Here is a 26,098-nt window from a genome sequence, read left to right as displayed (position 1 = left end):
ACGGGCAGTGTAACCGATTTGATGAGAGGTGCAATAAAAGAACTATTTGAGTTTTACTGGAAAGCTAAAATCCTGTTGTTACTGCTTGTATGTGGGGTAACTGTAGTGTTTTTGCTTTGGATTTTTGAGATTCTTTATCATGGGAAAAGCCGTATATTTTTATTGAGTGCCACCTTAGCTGAAGTATACTGAAACTATCAATCTCAAATGGAAATGAAAATAGGCCATCTCAGTTTCCCCCAGGCATTCCATTTTTGGAAGTTCATGGGCTCTGACATTGTAGGTGCAGATTATTTTAAATAATTTATTGCACAAGTGAAAAAAATACAAAATTGAGCCCTTTTTTTATTTTTGATTTTTTTTATCACTGTTGCTGCTTGAGATCTTTAGAGTTGCCTGTTCAACTTGTTCATCTGACAGTACCGTTGCTGAATTTCTTTTAGAAATATAAAATCACTTAATAACTTTCAATCAAAAAGGAGATTAATTTGGCAGAGTCCTCATTGCAGTAAAACACAGTTATCAGAAGCACTTATCATTTTCTCTTCACTCCTATTCCTGGTACTATTGTTAGTCTAATTGGTTTCCTATTTATTTTTCTTTTTGCTAACTTCCGCAATTTTGTTCCCTTCCTTGAAGTTAAGTTCATAAATTAGCTTTTTCAATATCCAATTTACGTTATCGCAAAGTCTGCTATTTGCAGCTTTTGATTGCTTTTTCTATTAAATGGCCAGCAATCGACACCTAGTTCAGCGGTATACAACTATTCAAGTAGTGAGACTACCGTGATGTAGTAACTCCATGCCTTGATAACCCAAAACTAAGATTTTATTTAAAATATACTGTTATTATGTACAGTCTGTGTGTATTATGTACCAATATAAGTACGTAGTACAGAACAGTTTAGTTTTCTTACATGTGGTTTAAAGGTAGAGCCTATTTTTTTCCCCATAGCAAATGTTTGAGTAGTTTCCTATTTTAGTTTTTGGCATCTGGCACTGGGTTTTAGGATCTTGGTCGTATAATTTTTTGCATTTTTTTTTTTCTTCTAAAGCCTGTCTATATATATCCCAAGAATTACTCCACTGTTGTTTTTTTTTCCCTCTCACTTCCTGAATTTGTTTCCCAGCCGCAACAAAGGCCTATACTTAACCTTTGTTTTTTTTTGGCAACAGTGTAGGCAGTTGCTATTTTGTTAAACCACAATATAAAATGTTGTTGTTCATGTGTATTAATTTCTGTTTTCATGAGAGCTGTGCTATGTGTCAGTTGTCTAATCACAAATCATGTAAAATTGAGCAATTTTTAAAATCTCTTTAATACTTCATGTAGCAGACAAAGGATGAAAACACAGATTAAAAACTAATGGTCTTCTTTTTCCTCTTTTATTTTCAGAGAATTAACTAGGCTTCAAAATGAAAGTGAGGAAGAAGAGTCCCTGAAAGTATCAATTTGAACAAAAATTATTGCTGGTAGGTAAGTACTTGTTTCTCTTTGATGTTGCTGCCATTGAGACAATAGCTAGATGTGAAGAAACTAGATGAAGAGCTGTGCTACTTAAGTAACGACTGAAAACTGCCCTTCTGATCGTAAATGCATGTCAGTTGGAAGAAGCAAACTTTGCAGTTGAGAGGTCAGGTTCTTTACTAGATGTTTTGTTGATTCGCTTTATGAAGAATACATTTTTTTTAATGTCAGATTATTAACTAAACCGGGTCAATCAGACACTTGTTTCACCTTCCTTTTCTCACAACACCTGTTTTCCTCCTCCTTCCTTTTTCCTATCCCCTCTGAAAAGTGAAATTCTTTGATAGGTGCATTATGTATCCTCTGCCTTATGTGTAAAGCCCATATTTGGCAGTATTCTTGGGCCCTTTCATCTTCAATCTGACCTGCAGATATTACATGCATTTCTCACAGATAAGCAATACTTCGTAGAAGGGAGGCGTGTGCTTGATTCTCTCAGGTTTCTCTGTGAGAACTGTGAGCAACTAGGCCACTGTGGCTGGAAACTGTTGTGTGCTCTGGGATATTCTAAATCCAGTGCTAGATTATCTCGAATGGTGACACGTATTCAAAACTTAATATTACATATCCATATGCTTTTAAAGTCTATGCAGGGGCTATAATATTAATTTAAATAGATGAATAATGAAAAATAAATCTTAAAATAGTAACTCTTCTTTTTGAAAATGGATTAGAGAGTGAAGTAAACTTCACTGAAATGTGAATTGAGTTGTGAGCTTAGAACCCAAGCGTGTTATGACATTCTTTTTTGATGCAACTGTAGAAAAGACTGCTGTGATCAGTATCATTAATATTGTGAATTATGGTAAGGATATGGTTGTGAAAGTTTCTTGACCTTTCAAAATTAAACAAATTAGACAACTAGTTCAAAGCAAATTTGTTGTAGATGAGATGCTTTTACTGTTCATCCAACTTCAGTAATGATTGTGAATTAATCTGAAGACAGCTAAAGTACTTTGAATTATGATCTATTTATACAGTCATAACTCTTGAAGTACTTTGATAGCTTAAGAATTTAATGGATGGTTAAAAAAAAAAAAAAAAGACATAAATAGTTCTGAGGATCTCACGGCTGGGACAGAACAAAGAGTATGAAGGTAGCTTTCCAAGCACCCAGTTAGATTTCCTGAAACTGGGTTAGCCATTGTCAGTGCTGTTGCTGAAAGACATTGTTTCCATTTCCTGAGCCCAGCTCTCACTTCATTTTGCTCAGTCTCTGACTTCTGCTTGTGAACTGATTTATCTCACAAACCCAGAAAAAGGTGACTATTTTTTTTTCTTGCTTAGTGAGTTGGATCAGCTCAAATAAGAGTTCAGAAAGTGTTAAAATGGTGAAAAGTAAGAAATGAGCACATGCAGGTAGGGGCAATGAGCGTGGGAGCATAACCTGACCCTTTAGGCAGCAGCAAGTTAGTAGATCTGTCCAGCAGTTTGTGGAAAGGCTGTATCAAAGTCACTAGATCAGAAATAGTCGATTTTACTTTTGAGTAGAACAGATACAGCTTCTGTGATAGCATTATACTAGAACTGAGTAATCTTGCCAGATCTTTCCCAGACCTTGCTGTTGGTAGGAGTGATCTGTCAGTACTGAATAGAAACAATGATACATGGGGAATATAATTTTTAAAAACTCTTAGTGGATATCTGGAAAAGCATTAATACACTCGCTCTCCCTCCCTCACTTCCTTTCCCTGCTGCTTCCCCCAAAAACATATGTGAAATATCTGTGTGTTCCAGGCCCTGGAAATGAATGAGAAATATGTACCACTTTGCATGAGTCTTCCAAACCTCATTTCTTATCAGGATTGGCTGGTCCCTTGTACACGATGTTGTATAATTTCATAACACAGCAATTGGTCTATATCTTGGGTTACAGCTTTTTTTTTTGTTCCTGTATGGCTATGGCTTTTTATTCTTTTTTTTTTTTTTTTTTTTTTTCTGAAATATTTTCATGTAAGGGTCTAAGTAACTTTTGATCGTTAATGCACCTAATTTTAAATTTGTATATTCCAGATCATACACATTAATTGTGAATTTGGCAGGATTAGAGAAGTTATCCTAGTGGATGCTATTTGTCTATAAATTAATATTTCTATAGTGCCTGAAAAATAACGTTTCAAATATAATTGGTAATGTGGCCAGTTGAATGATTGTAACTTTTTCCTGCCAAATGTCTGTCTGTCTGTCTGTCTGTCAGAAACCTACATATGTATGTAGCATATGGTTTTCATTTGGATCATACATACAGAGGAAAACTTGCATCAACATGAGGATTGAACTTATTTTTGTGATAACATATTTGGATCTACCTTCTGGACCCATTCCAAATTCTTTATTCTGTAAAACCTTCCCAACGACCTGTTCTTTGTGACTTTGTTTTGGTATTTGTCAGCTAGAAAAGTGGAAAAAGATAAAAATGCTCCTGTCAGATGTGGATAAATGCCAAGGTTACATCCATAATATAAAAATATTCTGTAGTTACTTTGGCTCTCTTTATTTTTAAAGGAAGATGTAATCATACTACCCTGATAATTCTGTACTTTATTGTGTCTATATTTTTATTTTTAGATGGTGGCTAATAAACCCTTTGGAAACTGGTAGAACCCTGTTAACTTAAAAAGGTTTTCATTTAATTATTTTTGCTCTTGTCATGGCTTTTTTTTTTTTTTTGGTGTCCTGTTTTGTTTTTGAAGAGATGTACAAATAACCTAGTTCCAAAGGGAAGGAGGAAAATGAAATGCCTTGCTACTTACAGGGTGATTCATTGGAAATGGATCCCAATGACACTAACTTCTAATCAGACTGATCTTTCTTGAAGATATCTGTTGTAATTCATGCTAGCTGTATTAAAATTGCTTAATGAATCCAAAAAAAATGTCAGCAAAGAGGGAACTTTCACACCTTCAGGAAGGTTCCTTTAAGGCTGCCTAGTGTGTGTGGGTTCTTTGTCATTGTCTTTTTTAGCTCTTAGGGAGAATGTATGGCTCAAAATAAATCTATAAAAGTTGTAGGTTCAATAACAGGAAGAGATCACTGTTAAATTGCTTGGTAAGTTGGGCTTATTTGAAGAATTTGTATTTGGATAGGATCAAATGTGTGGTCCCAACCCTAACACTGTAGATTGCATTTACAGATCAGAGACAATATTTTGGAATAAAACAGCAGTAGGATGGATGAGAGGGGAGGTGATATTGCTGTGTACAATATTAATGGACTGTGCTGGGCATGTAATGGTAAGGTCTGAGGTCTAGTCTTCAGAAGTAATTGTAGAAAGTAGGAAGGAGTTTAGAAAAGAGCTATGAATCATTCAAAGTCTGGGAAAGTATATCTCACTTCAGAGATTTAATACGTTTATTCTGGTATTCTAGTTACCAACCATAGACTAACTATTTGATCAATTTATCTGGGAATCTATCATTCTCATTTAACTTGTATAAATCAGATGGAATGTATGTAGTAAAATATGTGCCTTACCTTGGACAAAATGCGTGGTTCTGGTGCAAAAATTGAGTTTCAATGATTACTGGATTTCAGTGATCAGTCTCTGGGATGTCAAGTTATGTTGGAGACAGAATTAACATATTCTGAATAAACAATACCTCCCCCTGCCCTGCAAGCTTTTTAAATTAATCCTAACGATACCTAGTTCAATGTGAATTCCAGAAAGCATTGTGACTGGAATAATTAGCCTTCATTCATACTGTAAAAAAAATATGTGTAAAGGTGGCTGAACTTTAAATAGGCTTTTTATTAAACATATTCTTGATATTTTTTTAAACCAATTTGTTGAAGTACGAAGAAAATCTGTATGCGTATTTGTAGCAAAGCCCCCAGTTCAACATTTTGATCTTAATAACAATACTTGTGGTAACTTTGCCTACCTCAGTTTCAGTATTCAGCTCTTGATGATAAAGATGAATTTTGTATAAAAATGAATGTTTTGCAAATGATAAAGTCTGCTAACTTTTTTTCCTGCTACAGGCCTTATGCTTGAGTCTGTATAATGTAAACCGCACAGATCTTTTCAGCTTGCACGAATGGCAGAATCATGTTGGTTGCAAGGGACTTCCTCTTAGTCCAGCCCCTCAATTGCAGTTCCAGTTAGAGCGGCTTCCTCAAGGCCCAGTCCTGTTTGGACAAGCATGGAGATTCCACAACATGAGTTTGTGATTGACACGTAAACTGTGCCAATAGTTTCATACCATGTCTGGAATCTATTAGAAACATTATTTCCTTGTGAGCAGATGTTTATATCTTTTAAAACCGAGAAGAGGGTACCAAAGTAACATCTGTGAATATAAATTCACTGAAAGGAGACATGCCAGAGAATACAGACCCTTAGAGAAAGGAAGGAGACTTTGGATACCATCGTGAAACCTGACAAATGGATAAGGTGAATTCAGGGAGGTAGTTTGTATTTGTTGCTTTTCTGTTCTTGCAGAAGCTTGATGAAGCTCTTAACCTCAGCCTCCAGCTTCTGGCTGTGGCTCTGAGTATGTGATAAGAAAAGGAAACAAAAGAATTAGCTCTCAAAATATCTTAAAAACCTGGTTGGCCATAAAAAACCCATGAAACAGCTCATAAGCTATTGTGTTCTGGCAACAAGATAGAATTTCTCTTTTTGTATTACCAAAATGGTTAATTGTGAACATAAATATATTGAAACCAATACCATAAAATACAATACATTGGAGATTTGAAATACTCTGTGAAAGCAAAATAGTAATTAGTTGGCCAAACTAACTGATTTTTAAGCCAGATTTGGAAAGTAAACTGGCAATATGAATAATAGAAAGACAATTCTTGTTTTTCTTTTTTGTGCTGTTTCAGAAAAGTTTTGAGCAGATGCTTTTTCCATGCCATGATTGCCCTCGAAATCATACAGCGGCTGTAATCACCCCTGCCTCTAAAATTTTGGCAACCATTAGTGTGCTATTCCTACATTTGTATCTTCAGCAACTCAACGGTTCACCCTGCAGCCTTTTTGTAGCTGTAAGCTGTTCTAACTGTATACAGTTCTCTTGAGAGTGGTGGCAAACCATTCCTGGAACAAACTGATATAATTCAAATAGATTCTCTTAGGAAAAATGTAATGGTATTTGTGTCTTTTTTTTTTTTCTTCTTCTCCTTTTTCCCACCTCTCTTGTTTAATGTGGCAAATGAAATAAATTTGTGCTTTCCATCAGTGGCCTTTGGCTGAGGTATCTCTTGCCTGAAAAAAGGATTTTGATTAGGAAAAAGGAAGAAATAGTGTAGGCAATGATTTTCTGAGCTTCTCTGTTGATACAAAGGCTGCTCAGCAAGCAGAGATGACATATGATGCCTTAAGAGGCAGTGCAACAGGGCTATGTATAGTAGACCATCCACTTGGGAAGAAAAAAGGAAGAAGGACTGTCATTGACTATGGAGATGGAAATGAGACCTTATAGTATTGCTATAGTATTCTTGTTACAGAATATTACAAAGCAATACCATTGCAGTTCTCAGTACCATGTTCCACTCTGTCAACAGCTTATCAACATAGCCTTACCCTTACCAAATTCAACTTACTACTGGGAATATTTTACCCTTAGTCACATGTTCTATATAATATACAATGTGTAACAGAAATACTAATTTCTGTGAAACCCATCCTCTTTTCAAGGCATTACCAGCTTTCAACTAAATGCATATTCAAAGGTCACACTTCATCTTTGTATGCAGTAGTTGTATCACTCCTGTCTTCTCCTTAGACACTATAGAATTTCACCTATCAGACTAAAGGTAGAATATTTCAGAACAAATGTTTACATTGCAATTATGCCATTGAATATATGCATTCCCAGGAAAAATGCTACTTGGTTTTCAGGGAGTCCTATTTTTAAGATGCATTCTGCACTTTTTGCCCAACCATGTTAATATTAATGATATTCCTTTTATTAACCATAGAAAAGTCCCCTTTTTTCTTCTGTCTTTAAGATTGGCTTCAGAAAGCAGAACTGGTATATGTCTCTTCACTCATGATCTATCCCACTTTAGAAGTCTGTTGCCTTAAAATGTTCTTTTTCCTTCATTTTATTGCAGGAATTGCATGAATTGCAGTGCTGCACAGGACGTCACGTACTTTATGGCTCTTTATATGTGGAGATAGCTATTGACTTCACATTTTCCATACCAAATTGATTATTTGGTGACTGATAGTAGTCTGGGTTTGCAAACGTCCAGAGAGCGATTGTCCCATTTTTCTGTGTTGTCAAATGACTTTGTCACTGGTGTTACGTGGCAGTTGTATTTGTCATGAATGTAAACTTCTCTGTCAGAAGGATGTGAGGGGATTGCTCATTGTCCTATAACTGTAACAGTGAATGATCTTATAACTAGGTGCTTTTTTTTTTTCCACGGGCCCAAAAGCACCACTCAGCACTGTGCAGCTGGCCCATGAATGCTTGCAGCAGTTGGTGATTTTTATGCACCATCTGTATCATGCATCCTTTCTCCTTGATTATCTTGTCTTCATTTCAGCATGATTTGGTAGTTATTGAAGTCAAGTAAATATGGAAAAATTATGTATGCTATTGTTATATGTGCATAACACTCATCTGAGAAGGATTTGTGTACTGAGAAGAATGACAAAATGAAAACTCCACACGTTTTAAGAGCTCGCACTAAATAGCAATGAATGGAATTGTGGGAACTCTGAGTTTTCATAATTTCCTTAATGCTGTGATTAGTACTCTACAGAGCATTGTAAAACCATCTATTAATCGTATCTTAGGCAGTGATAAAGATGGCTCTGGAATGCTACCTGTATTGCACATCTCTCTTGATGGAAGATTTTGTGAACAGGAGCTGGAACAGTGGCAAAAACAAGTGTGTGCTGCTCTGTCATTTGTCACTAGTAGCAGCCGTATGGCAACTGATCCTTTCTTAAATGAAACTTTTTCTAGTGTAGCAATATTATTAGAATAGGTTCTTTAAGGTGTTTGTATTTCTCTATTACTAAACCATTTCTGTTTTAAATTAACATCCAGATTACAGATACTTACACTAATTTTGTCACACTGGTTTCATTCAAGCAGTTCTTCTATTTATTTTTGTCTGCTGCTTTCCATATTTTCTTACCATTTTATAGCATTGTTTCTGTTTTTCCTAAGATATTCCAGAAAAATAATTTGTGTACTTGGAATCTGATTTTTAATTCATAATTGTTGCTTTTAACTAGTAGATAATTCTCAACTGTATTGTGTTATGAAATGATTTGTATGTGAATGTATTACCAAGCTTTGTAGGAGGAGGGGAAAAGTTAATGAATGCTGATACTTCTGAAATTATTTTTGCACAAACTGAAAATTGAACAGTCATTCTCCATCAGTGCTTTGTAATACCTTTGACACACTACATTTCTGAAAACTGCTTCTGTTCTGGAACGTACACTTTGAATCAAAAGAAATAGCATGCATGTGTGCTCCAAACACACTACACAATTGACGCTACAGAACTATTCAATTGATTCCTGCATTTTTCAACTAGTAGCTTATATTCTTTAGTATATTCTTTTAGTTTTATATTTTTTATTCTTTGCTTGCTTAGTACAATAGCACTGTGCTAGGGAATGTCACTAGGATGTGCCCAGTGTAAAATAATCTCTGAGTTTGCTCTGAGCAGCATGCATATTAGAGTTCATTATTATTTTGGTGCTTCACTGTAGCAGGGAGCATAGCATTAAGCAAGGCCACGAAAAAGGAAAATTCAAACTCTGCTCATAAAATTACTGGAATGCAATTCATGCATTCTGATGTCTTCAGGGAGTATGTTAATAACATAAGTGTTCCCACCCCCTCACTCTGCTTGTGTTTCTTCCACATGCCTTTTGGAGCAATGATCTCTCAGGCTTGAGCTCCATAAATCCCTCAGATTTTTTTTTTTTTCTCTCCATTTGCCTTATTTTGAAGGATTGCTTATTGCCTACATCTCACTCTTTCGTTTGCATTTACTCATTCGTAATTTAGTAATTGGTTGTAAACAAATCATCTGGAGATGGAGTTGATGACAGAGCATGAGACAGTTTCCTGATGCGTGCCAAGTACAATAGTTAGGTTCTGTATGAATTCTTGAAATCTGTAGATCTTCTCTACCTCTGTGTATGATGAGACACAAAACAGGCTGCAAAGAAGCATTGGAAGAATTAACTACTGATAATTTAAACAGAATGTTATTAGAAATTATTACTTCCATGCAAGTATGTGCTGTCCAAATCCACTTTCTCTGTACTCTTACTTAGTCATTACCCGGTTACATTTGTGTTGCATTTGTTACATTTTTTTTTCCCCTCCCAGAATCTTAATCTCTGCTATTTCTTTAGTGACTTTACAAGCAAGTATGTGGCCACACAGAATCCCAGAATGGTTTGGATTGGAAAGGACCTTAAAGATCATCTAATTCCACTGCCTGCTTCCAAAGTCAGGGACACCTCCCCCCAGATCACGTTGCCCAAAGCCCCATCCACCTGACCTTAAATACTTCCTGGGGTGTGGCATCCACAGCTTCTCTGGGCAACTTGTGCCAGCACATCACCACTCTTACTGTAAAGAATTTCTTCTTAACATCTCATTTAGATCTACTCTTATTTATTTTAAAATCATTACTCCTTGTCCTATCGCTACGCTCCCTGATAAAAAGTCCATCTCCAGCTTTCTTGTAGGAGCCTTTTAGGTACTGGAAGGCCAGTTTAAGGTCTCCCTGGAGCCTTCTTTTCTGTTGGGGCTGGGTGCTCCAGCCCTCTGATCATCCTCGCGGCCCTCCTCTGGACTTGTTCTAACAGGTCCACATCCTTCTTGTGCTGGGGGCCCAAGAGCTGAATGCAGTGCTCCAGGTGGGGTCTCATGAGAGCAGAGCAGAGGGGGAGAGTCACCTCCCTCGACCTGCTGGCCATGCTTCTTTTGATGCGGTCCAGGATATGGGTGGCTTTCTTGGTTACAAGAGCAAGTTGCCTGCCCACATTGAGCTTCTCATCAACCAGCACACCCAGTTCCTTCTCCTCAGGGCTGCTCTCCAACCATTCTCTGCCCAGCCTGTATGTGTGCTTGGAATTGCGCAGCCCTCATGCATACAATAATTTTTGCATTTTGATTCTATGTTCTTTCTAGCAGCCAGAGTATAAACAAATGCTTTATCCATTTTTTTTTTCTATACACACCTACAGTATTTTTTCCAAAATGCATTTTTATTATGTTACTCTGCCTAACGCTGTAACTCCCTTTGATTTTGGTCTAATTCCTGGCCTGTTATGATGAGTAATCAAGTGTCTCATTCATCTAGAAAGATTGCTGTATTTATGAATTGATTATCTTCCTTCAGCAGCTCAATTGTGCAATGTGACTGCTTGCTGAGGAGCTGAGGATTCCTCAAAGCAAGAAGAAATATGCCACTTTTTTCCTTCTCTTCCTCTGGAACAGTTTGTGGAGTCATATTTTGGAGAGTGTTCTATCTGTTGCCTTTTTTTTTTTCTCCTGTCATTTGATTGTACAAGATTCAGAAATGGATTAGAAAAATATGTTTTTCCTAAGTAAACAAGGAAGAGGAGTTATCATCTGGTTCTCAGCTTGTTATAAAATCACTTAAAAAATAATTAAAAAATACCAATTTTGAGAATTTGCTTGCGATCATTTTGGTAGAACTTATCGCAGTACAAAGTGTTTAGGGGAACTTCATATTTTTCTTACTTTATTATTAGAATAAATACACTTTTTTTTTTTGCCCTATTTCATTTTGTTATTGATAATGGTGTCCTGAACCTTTTAAAATCATCAGAATGGTAAATATGCAAAGAATGTTTTGATTATGATTGAATGTGATGATCTATTGAGTTTCATGCCTTTTTGTTATATCCTAATGGTCAGTGGTTTTGATTTATTAAATACCTTTTCTGTCAAGCAGAGAAGAAAAAAAAAAAAAAGGAAAAAGCTTATGCAAACATATTCCAAAGGTTTGTATTGTAAGTGAGAAGGCTTCTTCTACGGAGCCGAAATGATGGCCTGCATTATTTTTTTTTTTTGGTAATGTAAATGCTACTTTCATTAGATGTAGCCTTATTCTAGTTGGCTGTCATTCTGTACTAGGACCAGATCCTATTCATATGTATTTATAGAACTAAGTTTGTTGTATAACTATTGATTATATTGATATCTGTACCAGAAAAATGGAAGATGACAAATTTGACAGAACCTTATTTAAAAAGAATTCCAAAGCTAGTGTTGGAGGCAAAAGGTCTGTAAGATTCATTTCTGTACCAAGCAAATCTGGAGAAACTTTGAAAAAGAGTTATTAGATATATGCTTGAGTGTGTTATGTTAGTATATCACCAACATAGACCTGTTATTATCAATAAAATATACTTAAATTTTCTGTTGTTGGCAAGGCTTTCCAACAATCACTGTTAGAAAAATGAAGGTCTGCTGCAATAAGAGAAATTGTCTTTTTGTGAACTTGTAAATCAAAGAGAACAGGAAAAAATAGAATATATAGTTATTTTTCATAATAAAGCAGTGCACGGATTGATCTTATAATGTTCAAGGAACTGTGCTGGATCATGTGTCATCATTAGAATAAATTATCTAGAAAGCAGGCTGTCTTGAGTTTTTTTCCAAACATAATCAGTATAGGAAACCTTAGCATTCATTATATTCGGTTATAAATAATTTTGACATAACGCTTACATTTTGAGTGTCAATGTTTTGTACTCTTCTGTAACAGAGTAGGAGTGAAGAAAGTTTGCAAGGATTATGTATTGAGATTTGGGAGAAGGTTAGGTAATGAATTAAAAATAAAGAAATAAAATCTGAATGATACTAAATAAACATATGCCCATAGTATTTTGTGAAGAATAACACTATTTATGTTACTCAGTACAGTATGTGAAAGCATTTTTTGCATACTATGTGAAAACATTAAAACAAGTGACAACTACAAATGCAAACTACTTTACATTCCATAAACATAAATCTTCACTGGGTAGAAAACAAGCTATCCCTCTCCTGGCCCCCTGAGTTGTTCTGTATTTCATTGATATGTTTTACATACACTTAAACAACCATCAACATTTTCAGTTTAGTTCTATTTGTTTTGGTTCAGGTTTAACAAAATGTTAAAATACTGCTTCAGGTTCATTTCTGGCTCAAGGAAAAGTAAGATTTTCAGTGAATTTTTAGAAGGAGTTAAATTTAACTCACTTCATTAAAGGCATAATTCAAAGCAATGGCTTTAAATGCTCCCATTCTCTTGGTTATGATCTTAATATGCATTGCTTAAGAAAAACTGTGAAACATTTTGTCTAGCAGTTGTTGCTGTTTATTGCATATATATTTTTTGTGTATTGTAATATGAATATGAAAATATATTTTTAAAGTCTATTCCAGGTTTTGACAACACAAATGTTTTTATATTTATGCATAACTGAATTTCTTTAAAAACGGAATTCACCAGCTCCACCTCAGTATTTTGTAAAACTATCTAGTCTTGTTATAAAACTCTCAGTGTTAGGACTCAGGTCGGCCATCATAGGGCCTTCCCTAGCAATAAACACCTGGATATCTATGTGGTTGATAATTTAACATCTCACAGTTATAACCTACCTTCCTGGGTCCTTTAGAATTCTTGTCATCAAAAAGTTACTCTGCATGTAAGAGTGACATCAGTATCATCTAATATCAGATTTATGAGACCGTTTCTGCCTTAGAATTTTCTGTCTTCTTGTTGCCCCTTGATCTGTGAACCTGTAGCTGGTTGCTAAAGGTCTTTAAAATTCTCTTTGGTGTTCTTCTCTATGTAAAATCTCCTATTTTAGCAAATTCAGCTTCAAAGAACTGAATCAATTTCTGAATAGCTCAAGGTAGATGATTGTGTTTATCTTTGAGACATTCATGGGAAGCCCCTACCCTCCACTTAGCTTCTGCTGCCATTAGATTTTAATTGAAAAAAACAACACAGACTTACAAATGGGGGTCATGGAATGATTTTGTTTTCCTGATTTAGTGGTGCCTTTTCATTTTGTGAGTAGCTTCAGCTATGAGGAAGTGAATCATTTATCTTCTGCCCATCCTGTGGAGCTGAACTCCAGCACCATCCAGACTCCCCTTTGCCTTTCTAGATCAATCTGTGTTGGGATGTATCATGCTGGAACAAGTCTGTGAGACTGGCGCTCAGTTTTTATCTGTGACTGGTCCTTGGCCAGATTCAGCAGAAGCGTTCCCTAAGCAGGGACTCCGGCAGGAGGCGGCTCAGAACCACGGAGAGCTCTTTGACTACCAGCACGTGGAATGGCGGGCATCTCATGATGCGGTTGCTACAGTGAGGCTGAACGGTTCAGAGATAAAGGAAGTTGAGTGGAATGGCTAACAAAAACGATGCTGAAAATAGGAATGAGAAGATAATATCTGGTATAAAAGAGTAGGGAGTAGATAAAAGAAGTGTAACTTGCAAGTTCAAGAACAGTGCGATGCTGCTGAAGGACAGCTAAACATAGGAACAACTGACCATGAAATAGCTACATCTGTATTACAAAGTGAACAGGGTGTTCACCACAAAGGAAAACACTGCTTTTCTCCCAAATAACAAGTCCAAATGCAAAGTTTCTAAGAGTTAAGTGGCTTTGTAAATAGTATTGTAAACTTGCATAGGAAATAAGAAAAACACAACTGTAGTTTTTTCTGCAGTTTTAACCTTTTTTTACAACCATATTTCAGACTCCACATTACTCTCCTTGTTACCATTCTGAAATACTTGAATGGTGTTTCATTATAATTAACTGTGAGAAAATACACAAATGTAGCTTTTAAGACCTTCCTTAGAATACAGTATCCATATAGTTTTCATAATTACAGACTTTATATGACATCAATCATATTTTTATAGTAGATTATAAAGTAAAGTAGCCCTTGTTTAATATTTTTTTTCTATTGGTAAAGTGATTGGTATAAACAAATATAAATACAATGATCTTGCATATTACCAACACCACCATGATAGCCAATTTATGAAGTACTAATAGCTATGTTAACAACAAAAGTGAGAATTCCAATTAATAGTGTAATCTTAATGCTTGCTGTAAACAGAATTAAACAAAAAGCTTCACAGGTGCTTTAAGCTCAGCAGATTTGAAAATCCTTTGTGATTTTCCCATAATATGTTGTACCAGTTTTGAGAGGAAAAGCTGTTGGCAGCTTTATCTGAGATTTTGACTTGCAACTTTCACAGTCCTGGTTTATTCATAGCCTTGCTGTTGTAGGAAGTTCTTTGAGTGTTTCAGTTCCTTCATTTTTAAATTTAGAAAAAATAGATCACAAATCAGCAATGCACTTAAACATAGCGTGGCCAAGATCAGATGAAGTAAGCAGTCTGGTTTTGGTGGCATGGAGTTCCATGAAAGCTGTACAGCAGAGTAAATTACGCAACATGAACCTATATGCTGATACAGATAATTTGCTTCCCATACTGGAATTAACTCATTAGTTGCAGATCAGATATCTCTACTGTCTTTGTGGTATGTAAGGTTCAGTGTCCCATAGTAAAAGTTTTCTATCTATAAAAATAAAACAGCGTTTAAAAGAAAAGTGGAGTGCCAAGGGGAATTTTTACACATTAAGATACATATATTGTGGCGTAATGGAATTAAAGTTAAGGCAAATACTCCTTTATCATATGACAGTATTAGTATTTCAACAGTCTTCAACTTTTTTTTTTTTCCTAGTAAAAACATGGTAGAAAACAGTCTTAAATTAGAAGATGGTGATACAAAGTGAATCTATAATATTTCAATAATGATCACTGCAGATATTTTTTGTCTGATATGGTTAAATCAAAATCTTATTCTAGCATTTCTTTTACTTTGTTGTCAAATCACCCAATCTCCAAGTCTCCTGAGTGTAGTAAGGAAGGCATTTAGCTCAGTTCTGTGACTCCTTTTCAAGCTTCTGAGTATGGTATAGCATTTCATACACCAGGAGTTTGAAAAACCTCTTGGTTGCAAATAGCACTCCAGTTTACTTGTGGCTGCCAAGTGTCACGCAGTTTTGCATAACAATTACAAACTCAGTAGCTTTCTTCTCTGTTTTCCAGCTTGATTTATAAACATCCAGCTGAGTTGTGAACAGGCTGCTGCTAAGTTTCTTGTCAATTAGATGTTGCATATTGCTTTGATGCCAGCCAAATAAGAAATATCCTACCTCTGATCTTGCTTCTGATGTTTGCAGCCATTAAGGAATGGTGTGGGGAAGCTGGTGGCAGAGAAGCAGTTTAAAGTTGATTTAGCACCCAAAGAGTAGAAGGATCAAATACTAGCTAAAGGTTGTCCATTCCTGCCCCTGCCACTCTGTTCGTTACCCAAGGTAGTGTGATTATACTGGCATTTGGCAGCTGTGCTGCCCCCAAGCAACATCAGTATCCCTCACCATTATCTCCCATTTCTGTATCTGGCAAATATCCATTCCTGATGGTGAGGAGAGGTCTTTGGAGAAAAAAAATCGAAAGTTAGGCCATTGTGGCTAAAAGTTGTCTGAAAGATTATCAAGCTCAGTAAGCATTTGTGAGTACATTTTAACTGGCTAGAGTGCCTTGCAATCCATTCTTCTGAGATTTGATAGCTAATGTGTAGCTTACATGCAGTTTAAATGCAACTTGCGTTTTTGAATCACGTTGTGACCAGTAGTTGGTCATGCTGACATAGAGGCTGTGGGTTAATATAAATTCTCAGCTGCTGGAAGAAGTCAACCAGCAGCAGGTTGCATTGATCAAATGTTCCGCTGAGTCTTGTTCTGATCTCTTCATCTCTTCAAAATACATGGCATAGTAGGTGGCTATTGACCATGTTAAGATTTGGTATGCAGCTTGGTAGGCTAAGAAGACTGGTCTTCTTTGCTCTCGACTTTTGCTGATCTCCAGTGGTGTTTTACACAACTGTGGGTATTAAGTTCTGTGCTCTGTTAAGAACATAGTAAGTTCTAAGTTCTGTAAAGAAAAGAATGGGCTGTTTCTATTCATCGGTTCTTACCTGACTAGTGCAAGCCAGAAAACTCAATTCTTTTCAAACTCTTGAGTGATTACTATATTTTTGTAAGCGTTTTTGAAGCTTCATTTTAAATGGAATGAGTGACAGAGAATTCATTATCTCATTACATTAACTGTTTCAATAGTTAATTCCTTTAGCTGTTATACATTTACAGATGTAGACCGTCCTTTCCCCTTTCTCATAAGCTTCATTTATCTAGGTTAAACTCCTAGACCTTGGATTTTGTTACACGTTTGTTTGCAAATGCAAGAAGCAATTCATCATCAGAAATTGTTTCATTTTTAACATAAGTTACAGTGTCCTGCTAACTTTCATTTCTTTTACTGTATTGTTTCCTCAGACTTAACACTCATTCTTCCTATTCTCTTTTGGAATGAGTTTTTTTCAAGGGCTATCAGTAGATTATTACTGTGGAAGAAGATCATGCTTGGTGTTTCAAGTTTTTATAATTCATTCTTGGCTGTAACTGTGCTATGTTAGGGTTGTATAGTGTTAATTCAGTAAGCAAACAGGAATAAATAAACCTCCTCTCTTACATAACTGTCCTGTTCGTTTACTAAGATGACTATATCTTATAAAGACATTTGATTAGTTCACATAAGACAATTTTTAACCTTGTTGTGTTTCTGGTTAATGTATTATTTTAATAGTTAAAAGGAATTGTAAAACTGAAGACTGTTTTATCCATTGCTTAATGAAACAAGTCTATATATATAATTTCCATGGAGAAGCATATTGTTCCTGCAGATTACTCTCCTCTCTTCCTAAAAGAAAAATCTCCAATTGCTTTTTGTCTAAGTGTTTGCAGAGAACCTTAAAAGTGTTTGAAAAGCAAGCTTTATTTCTCTTATCCTTTTAAGGTACAGTCCCCTCTTTTGTTTAACATTGCATCAGTCGTCTACTGAAACTTCAACAGCTGTCTGCATGGATAAAATGCTTAGAAATTACTGCATCTTTTTTCAAGCTTTCAAATGTAGTATGTTATAAAATCTTTAATCCCTTGTTTTTATTACCTTATCTAAAACAGAGGATTGCTCGATATTATCAAACAGTATCTTTTTAGATGGTTGATGACATCCCTAGTTCTAAAAAGTTATTACTTTGGTTAATTCTGAACTCTTGTTAAACTATTTCAAATGCAGAGTCCTATATACACTTTCATCTTAAAAATCCCAAGCGCTGTGGGTATATCTTTCTGCCAGGGAGTTTGTTGTGGTGAAGATCAGAAATTATAGTATTTGAAAGCTTCATTATTGAATAAATCTACACTTGCAATGGAATTCAAAAGGATGGTGAATTCCATTAAGAAAATGTTTAATTAGAGAATAATCTGTTGATTGTGTAAATAATCCACTCATCTCACACAAAATCATAGAGGAGTATACCAAGAGAAAATTACATAGATTTCTCAGAGAAATCCACAGAGATATAATGTTAGGCTTTTACAAAAACAGTAGTAAAGATGAAGGTGTGGATGTAGAAGTAAATAGTAAATAAGCCTCATGATTATGTTTACTTATGTCCTGTGATACATGTAGATAGAAGTTGAGAAGAAAAAAAAGATGCAACTTTATACAATAATTAAATGTACGTATGGAATAATACAAAATTTATGTCCTTGTTCCAGAAAAGGTATTAGAAAAGGAAGTGGCTGAAGGCACGAATTGACAGTGACTTGTCCTGCAAGGAAGAGTCTTAGATTGGAGGAGAGGCAATATTAGTGCAGTTCCTTGTGAATTGCATCTGTTACCCATCTCAGGTTCATGATGATATCACAGATTTATAGAATATCCCCAGTTGGAAGGGACCCACAAGGATCATTGAGTCCAACTACTCGCACCACGTAGGTCTACCAAAAAATTCAGACTGTATAACTAAGTGCACAGTCCAAACACTTCTTAAACTGACAGGCTTGGTGCTGTGACTACGTCCCTGGGGAGCCTGTTTCAGTATGCAACCACCCTCTTGGTGAAGAACCTTTTCATGATATCCAAATAGTGTGACTGTCCCAAAAACAGATTCTAATGAAAATTAAGTGACAAAGTAGAGAGGGGTTGTGATGAGAGTCAGAATAATGTGCAAGAGGAATTGTTTTAATTTGGATACTGGACTGTTAGAATAGGCCAAAGTATAATAACACCAAGTGTAAGGATTAAAAACAAGTTTCTGTTCATAGAACAGGAGCTCATCAATTTGAAGAGATATATGTGCAAAACGATTTGGAGCTATTATGTCCTCAGAAAATGGTTGAGGACTGCTAAATGTACTGGAACCATGAAAAAGACAAATTTAGTCCTAGGGTGCATGAGAGAAAGCAGGTCTAAGAGAAAAGGAAGTACTTGCTTCATAGAACGTATTGATAACACCTTGCATGTTATGTATACAATTGTGATTCCTGATGTTCTGAAAAGATTTAATCTGAAAGGGAGCTTGTCCAGGATGCAGGGAATTTGCAAGTCTCTCATAGTGAAGTGCCTGTTCTATTTAGACTAGCATTTAAGTCTGAGCAAGGGTATGGCTGCTTTCTGTAGACATGTTCTGGGTACAGAATAAGACAGGAATTGCACTCTATAAACCCAGTTCATACTAGCACAAGAGAGCTCTAGTATAGATATGCTAAGTATGGATTTAGTTTGGAAATTAAAGACAGCCTTTAAGCATTAGAAGAATGAGTTTTGGAACAGCCTTCCAATAACGTGTTAAAGCAAAACATTGTTGTTGTTTTTTTTTAAGTGGAACTTAATTGGTTTATAAACAGGTTTCTGTGACAGGTTACCTGAAATGCCAGGGTGTAGATTGTGACTGAAAAAATCTTTTCTAAACTATTTACTACCTAGCTGAGATTATGAACCTGATGTTTTCATTAAACAAATGGTATTTAACCCTTCATGAAGAATACATTGTACAAATTGTGAATAATATTTGCAATCTGTTTGCTTATTTGTATCAAACACTACCTGGTCATTTTAATTCTAAAAGGATTATTTCTTTAGTCTCCAGCCCTTTGTCAGAAGCACTGCCATCACATCATTGTTACATAGGAACTGGAATTGGCAATTTGGTGTTTGCTTTTTTCTTTCTCCTAAGAGCAGAACAAGTTAATATGGTTAGACTAGTGTGCTTTTCCAGGTGAAATCTTAAAAATACCAACTTAAATAAATCTTATTAAGAAAAACTAACAATGGTAAGAGCATCCAGTCTAAGTTACATGAACGGGAAAACTTACTTTTTGAGTGTTCCACATTTAGTGATCAAAAAGTCATTGTGCTAATCCTTAACAGTGGAGTGAATTTCGTATTTCATGCTCTGAAAAAGAATTTTAGATAATTTACATGTCATTAAATATAATGGTGTATGTATTAGCTCTAATGATGCATGAGTTTTACTTCATGAGTAGTTTTTTTCTTTTCAACTTATGTAATGTACCCTTGAAACCAGGTCAATAAGTAGTTGAGCCAAAAGTACACTTGCTTAGCTTGCTTTGAACTGAGTCTAAAATAATTTGAAACTGTACGTTGCCAAGGAAAAGGCTATAATGCTATTCTAGGGCCATAATTCTGACTGGCAACCAAAAACAAGCAAAGCAGGAAGTCTCCACTCTATCACTGGATTTGTTATTGAAATCATGTTGGGAACAGTAAGTTAACAAGGACCTTTAAATCATTGACATCCTTTCACGCAAAATGATGCTATTGAGTTATTCAAGTTTCTGATTTGTAAATATCTTCTCCAGGAAGACATTATAGGGGGCAAGGTGAAGAAAGCTAGTATATAGTTTTTTCATTCATTAATTGTTTTGCTGTAGCAAAGGAACTTTGATATGTGTGCATATTATTTCTTCTGATGGCAGAGCTACACCTCAATCTTTTTTTTAAACCATTTTAATTAAGTTAGTGTTCTTTTACCGTTTTCTTTAGTAATTTTGTAAACACTGCATTCTTTCATTTGAAATAGTGGTTTTTAATCAAACCTTTCATGCTAATTTGACTACAGAATATTTTGTACGCTTACAATGAATTGTGGCTTACAAGTGTAGTGTGAACAATTTGATTTTTAAGTCATTGAAGCAAACATTTATTTTTATGTAAATATTCTGTCTGATTTTTAATGGAATCTAAATAAATTTGTGACACTAACCACTTTTTATGTGCTGTGCATTTGCTGGTAAATACAATTTAATTTGACTTCCTTTCTCACAATATTAGTTTCCGTTCAACTGATGCATTAAAGATTGTGTATTCCTAATGATTTATAATAGCAAGTACTTATCAAAACTTTTTTACTTCATTAAATAATGCATTTTATATTGAGTTTTTATAATAAAGCTACAGGGTTAAATCAGATAGGTGATACTTTACTTTCAATTTAACTTTAACTTTTGTCATCCATTTTCTGGGTGATTGGAAGTATAGATGTAAGCATACACTTTTCCACTTAGAACTTGAACTTCAGTCCATAGGGGTTTTATATTAATTGCGCTTGCAGGTAACTGATTTAACTCCAGGCTTGCTTTGCTTACAGCAACAATCCTCTGTGGTCTGGGTATGGCCTATACTCTATATATACACTTTTTATTCATGCTGTGATCTAAAAGATTATAGAAGAAGCCACTATTCCTAGAGGCAGTCCCACACTTTTACCACGTTAAAGCAAAATATGTATTAAGCTTTCTTAGAGATCTCTAGAAGATGATATGCTCCTAGCATGGGAATCTGACCTTGCTTTCAAACAAAAAAAAATCTGTTCATAACTCATCTTGTCATAGATGCATTAAATGGAAAGACCTGAGAGAGGTACTACAAAAGTTTTCCATTTCATTAGTAGCATTCAGTTTTTAAATGGTTTATCTCATGTGCCATCTTACTAGTCTTAAGTGGAAATTTTTATGCCTCTTTCAAAATTATACAAACAAAAATCTTCCAGCAAAATAACTATAATTTTTTTCTGCATTTTAAAATATTTTTTACCTTTGAATATTTCTATCTGGAAGTAAGTGCTATGTGCATAGGTGAGTTTGAAAGTTAATGGGGAGTCTTTTCTCTAAACTTGAAATGGAGTTGAAACAAAAGAAAAATCTAAGTGAAAGGAAAAAGAAATTAAGGTGAAAGAAGGATTAAGCAGAATAATAATTTGGGAGAATGTGGGTGTGGATAACATCTCAGAAGAAATTGGGTAGATTTCCAGCTTTGAGTATTGGAAATAGAGGTTATTTTGGAAATTGATTAAAAAAGGCGTAAGGATGAAGAGGAGTGAGAAGCACTTTTGGAGATTTTGAACGTTTATCTGTTAGAGCTTAAAGTTTGTTCTGGATAAAATGAGGAAATTCTTGCAGTCATTAAGTGATGTTCACCAAGTAGAAAATGAAGAGGTGATTTTGCTTTTTTTTTTTTTTTTTTTTTAATGAATGCAGTGCTTGTCGATGCAAGAAGGTATTACTTTTTAAGCGTTTTTGTACTTTTAATAATAATGCTTGTCAAACTGGGTTTAGTAGTTTTAATGCAGAAGAAACCCATTTCTAAAAATTAGATTTCTGAGCTCCAGCCTGATTTTCAGATCTGTGAGCATAACAATGCCACATAGACTTTACTTGAAATCCCCCCTCTTTTTTACTTTTTAAATTTTCAGTGTTTCTTTGTATCTGTTTCAATAAGTGCGGTGGAAGGATAAAGAGAGAAGTTGTGTTGTCTTACAATTTTAAGCAAGAAATAAAATTTTGGCTTTACTTTCAGATGGGCATTCCAGTGGTCACTAGAAATTTTAAAGAAAGATATATAATGGGTCGTTTGTGTAGAAACTATTGCTTACAGTCTTTGCAGTGCTTGCAGTTGCTTAATTGGTGTTACAACTGCTTCTGGGCCATTCTACGTGCCAATATATTGTTAGAAATGGCAATAACAGTTTTGTTACAGGGTATTAGTCATGTTATAAGACAGTGGAGAAGAGAGTTCATAAAAGCGGGAAAAAAAGAAAATTAATTTATAATTGAATAAAACTCTTTGTTGTCGATAAAGGAGAATATGAAGTTTACCATGGAATGATGTTTGATGTATTTTAAGGTGTGAAATGACACTTTAACTGGTAAATATTTCTCTTACAAAAAGTCATGTTTATTCTGACCATTTCAAAGCCAGAATTCATGGAATATTCTTTTTGTAGTTCTGCCTGAGCTCCGTGTATTTAGTGTGCAAAGTTAAAAATGTTTTCTTTTTCTGTTTGATAGAATGTAGCAACATTTTCAGTCATTATTCCTGAATGTTAATGACAATACACTTAGCTTAATTGCAATCAAGTGTATTTTTATATACGAGAATTATAATTTCTTTCTTTTTTTTTTTTTTTTTTCTTTTCACAGAGTATACTTCAAGAATGATACAATGTTAATGCTTTCTATGTACAGCTCTGTAAGGATCTTCTCTAAGGAGTTGCAATAAGACAAACACTGAGAATAATTTTTCTCCGGTACAATGTGGTGAAGGAGAGGAACTGAAATTTGTGCACTTTTTTGTACAGGCTAAGGACTTAAAATGTTTGTTATTTCATGAGCAGAAGCAGTTCTGGAGTGAATTGAACATCTGAAAATGCGGCCATGGACTGGTTCCTGGCGTTGGATTATGCTCATCCTCTTTGCTTGGGGAACTTTACTTTTTTATATTGGTGGACACCTGGTACGAGACAGTGAGCACCCAGATCATTCTAGTCGTGAATTATCCAAGATACTTGCTAAACTTGAACGTTTAAAGCAGCAAAATGAAGACTTAAGGAGGATGGCAGAATCTCTCAGGTAGGATCTGAAAATAATTAAAACTGTTCAGAATATGGTTGTATGAAATATCAAAATTTAAAGTTTTTTTTTAACTTCACATTTAGTATATTTTAAAGTATAAGACAGTGTTTCAATCAGTGTTATACGTGGAAGTATGTTCCAAAATGTTTAAAGAAATTAAATAATGTTTTACATTTAATTTTGCTCTAACATAGAGTCATTAATTAATGGTGTTGAAGTGCTGTTGCCACAATATCAGTCTTCTGTAGGTGACTGACTTCTCACTGTCAACAAGTGCAATTGGTATGATATTTAAACCAATTAGAACAGCTAGCAACTTTTCTGTTTCTGCACGCAGTAACTGGAAGCATTCATTTTCAAAGTGGTGAGAATTTGTATAGCTTGTTGAAGATATATATGAACTTGTTCAAGGGGGACAAGCGCAGAAGCTTCATATGCTATAGTAGGAAACCAGAGGAGCAAAACTCAATACAATAATGTAGGGAATTGAATGGTGGTATTTTTTATTTATTTATTTTTTGATCTCTAAGTGAGCTGAATTCATTTACTTTCTCTACCACAATCACATACAGGCAATTAATAAATACATGTGTCAAAGTGGTCTGACCGGAATAACCTGGGCAGACAAGGTAGACACGGGGCATTGGCTATTGAATCCTCATTGTGTCTCCTGGGTTCTTCTTGGTTGGCAATGGGAAACTCATTTTGGACTTGCCTTTTAATACTTTTCAGAGGCAGATACCATTTTGGGGCTTCTACCTCAGTATTTGGCTTTGCCCTTTATAAATCATTGGAAAAATCCGAATTGTACACATTTCTTCATTTTTCTTCTTTACTTGTTCTACAGTTCTAGTCCTGTTCTTTGTCTTGATATTTTATCTTCAGATCAGTTTACTTCTCCTCTTCATTTGAATGAAATCACACATTAATTCTGTAGCAGTTCAATGAATACCTTTTCTTTTAACCCCATTCCTTTTAACTCTGTTCTGATATTTCTTCTTGTGCCTTCTCTCTTTCATGTATATCCAGGGCTATTTGATCAGCTAGGCCATGAACTGACTTCCGCATCTTACTGAAATATCTTATAATTGCGCTGTGTTCCTGGGTTCTGAAATGTGCTGCATGCTGACAAGACTTCTTACCTTAGGCTCTGTGTTTTGAAAAATGTTTTGGATATGTTAGCCCTGAAGACATAAATCAGCATTCATGCAGTGCAGCACAGAGGTGCACTAATGCTGCTGACCTAAGCAAAGGTGATTTTTACCTAGAGTAATATGGCCGTGAATACCTGAGTGGGCTGTAGTTGACTAAATTCGGTTAATTAATAGATGGTAACAACTACAGTGGCCAAAAGTTAAATATTTTTATTGATGAAATGGTGTAATATAGAGTATGTTGCTGTAAAGAAACATAAGAAAGGTCCTGTATTTGAATGTATAACAACAGCCTTAAATTCATTCAATATTAGACAGTATTAGGCCACTTTAGGGTTTCTTGTCTAAGAGGGGAAATGTTTGGCCCTGAATGTAAGATTACCACTCTCATGCTTTCAGCTTCCCACCTTTGGCTGACTTGAATGAGTGGTATTGCACAGTCATTGAAATATGACCATTTCAAATTACACAGTAGCAAGGAAAGAGTAAGTGTTCTTGATTTTACAGATGGCAGGGTACTCTTTTCCTTTTAAGGAGGAGGCAGTTGATTCTGTGATGCAGACATAAAATAAAGTATATTTTAGGCAGTGACGATTTTCTTAAACACCTTTCTTTTTTTCCTTGATTTTTGTACATTCAGAAAAATACTGTATTTTCAGTGCCAATTTATAAATAGTAGTTTATACCGTAGATAATTTGCCATGATTTATATAAATAAAACCATTAGTTTATTTCTAATCTAAGCATGTTAGAACAGAACATTCCTTCTCTATACTTCAGATAATTACTGCAATTTTCTAGAATTAAAGTAGTGATCCAAAACTGTCTTAACTGGACTCAGTACAGCTTCTGTGTGAATATGCTGCTGAAAGACATTTCTGAAACCTTTCTTCCTAGTGGCTCAATGTAACCCCAGGAAAATTTGAAACTCTTGCACAAGAAAACCTGCAATGACTTTCAAGACCTATTTGAATAGCAGTACGCCTACACGTTCAATAGTCAGTGCTGGCTAGAAATGAGCCATCCTGGGACTGGAAGGCATAGTTTTTTAAAGGAGGTGATCTGAGATTGGTGATGTACTAGACTCTGAAGGGAATAATATATCACAACGTAAAGCCTTTTAATTATTTCTGTTGTGCAATATCCACAACGTTGTTTTTGTAGAAACTTCACAAATAGGGTTGAGATATGTTTCTTGGTCATCCTTCCATATTATTAAATCATAAAAGTGATAAAGGATTTCCGTTTCTTCTTTCTATGTTTGCCAAATAGAACAAGCAGTGTTAAAAATTGCTATTGGATTTAAAATAGCCCATTTTTAGTTTTAAATATGGCTATTTGCAATGAGGCAGTAGCCAACAGACTGTGGTTTCAGTATGTGTCCTGTAAGAGATTACTGCTGCTGTGAATAGATATTAAAAATAAATAAATAAATAAAATAAATAAAATTAGAATTAGAGAAGACAACTATTACTCTAGATATAGAATATAACATACAACAGAGTTAAGCTAACTCATGAATTTCAACATATTTGAACAGTAATTCTAGGTTAAAGTCACTAGGAATTTAAACACAAGAGTACCTAGCTGGAG

General features: G+C 35.1%; 1 protein-coding gene across 8 annotated transcripts in view; it reads left to right on the top strand.

Moving 5' to 3' along the window:
• FUT8 (fucosyltransferase 8) overlaps positions 1-26,098 on the top strand; it is a 109,329-nt gene that overhangs the window by 35,190 nt on the left and 48,041 nt on the right. For 4 of the 8 annotated variants that reach the window (XM_068684745.1, XM_068684742.1, XM_068684743.1 and 1 more), the window contains 2 exons: positions 1,396-1,476; positions 22,920-23,348. In XM_068684745.1, the coding sequence (XP_068540846.1) occupies positions 23,146-23,348 (203 nt within the window). In that variant the 5' untranslated portion in view covers positions 1,396-1,476; positions 22,920-23,145. Of the gene's footprint in view, positions 1-1,395; positions 1,477-22,919; positions 23,349-26,098 lie in introns of those variants that run through there. The other 4 variants (XM_068684746.1, XM_068684744.1, XM_068684747.1 and 1 more) reach the window with 2 other exon arrangements.

Source organism: Anas acuta, chromosome 5 (assembly GCF_963932015.1).
Source record: "Anas acuta chromosome 5, bAnaAcu1.1, whole genome shotgun sequence".
NCBI lineage: Eukaryota > Metazoa > Chordata > Aves > Anseriformes > Anatidae > Anas > Anas acuta.
Note: the sequence above shows the minus strand (reverse complement) of the source record. Positions and strands in the feature narration are given on the sequence as shown.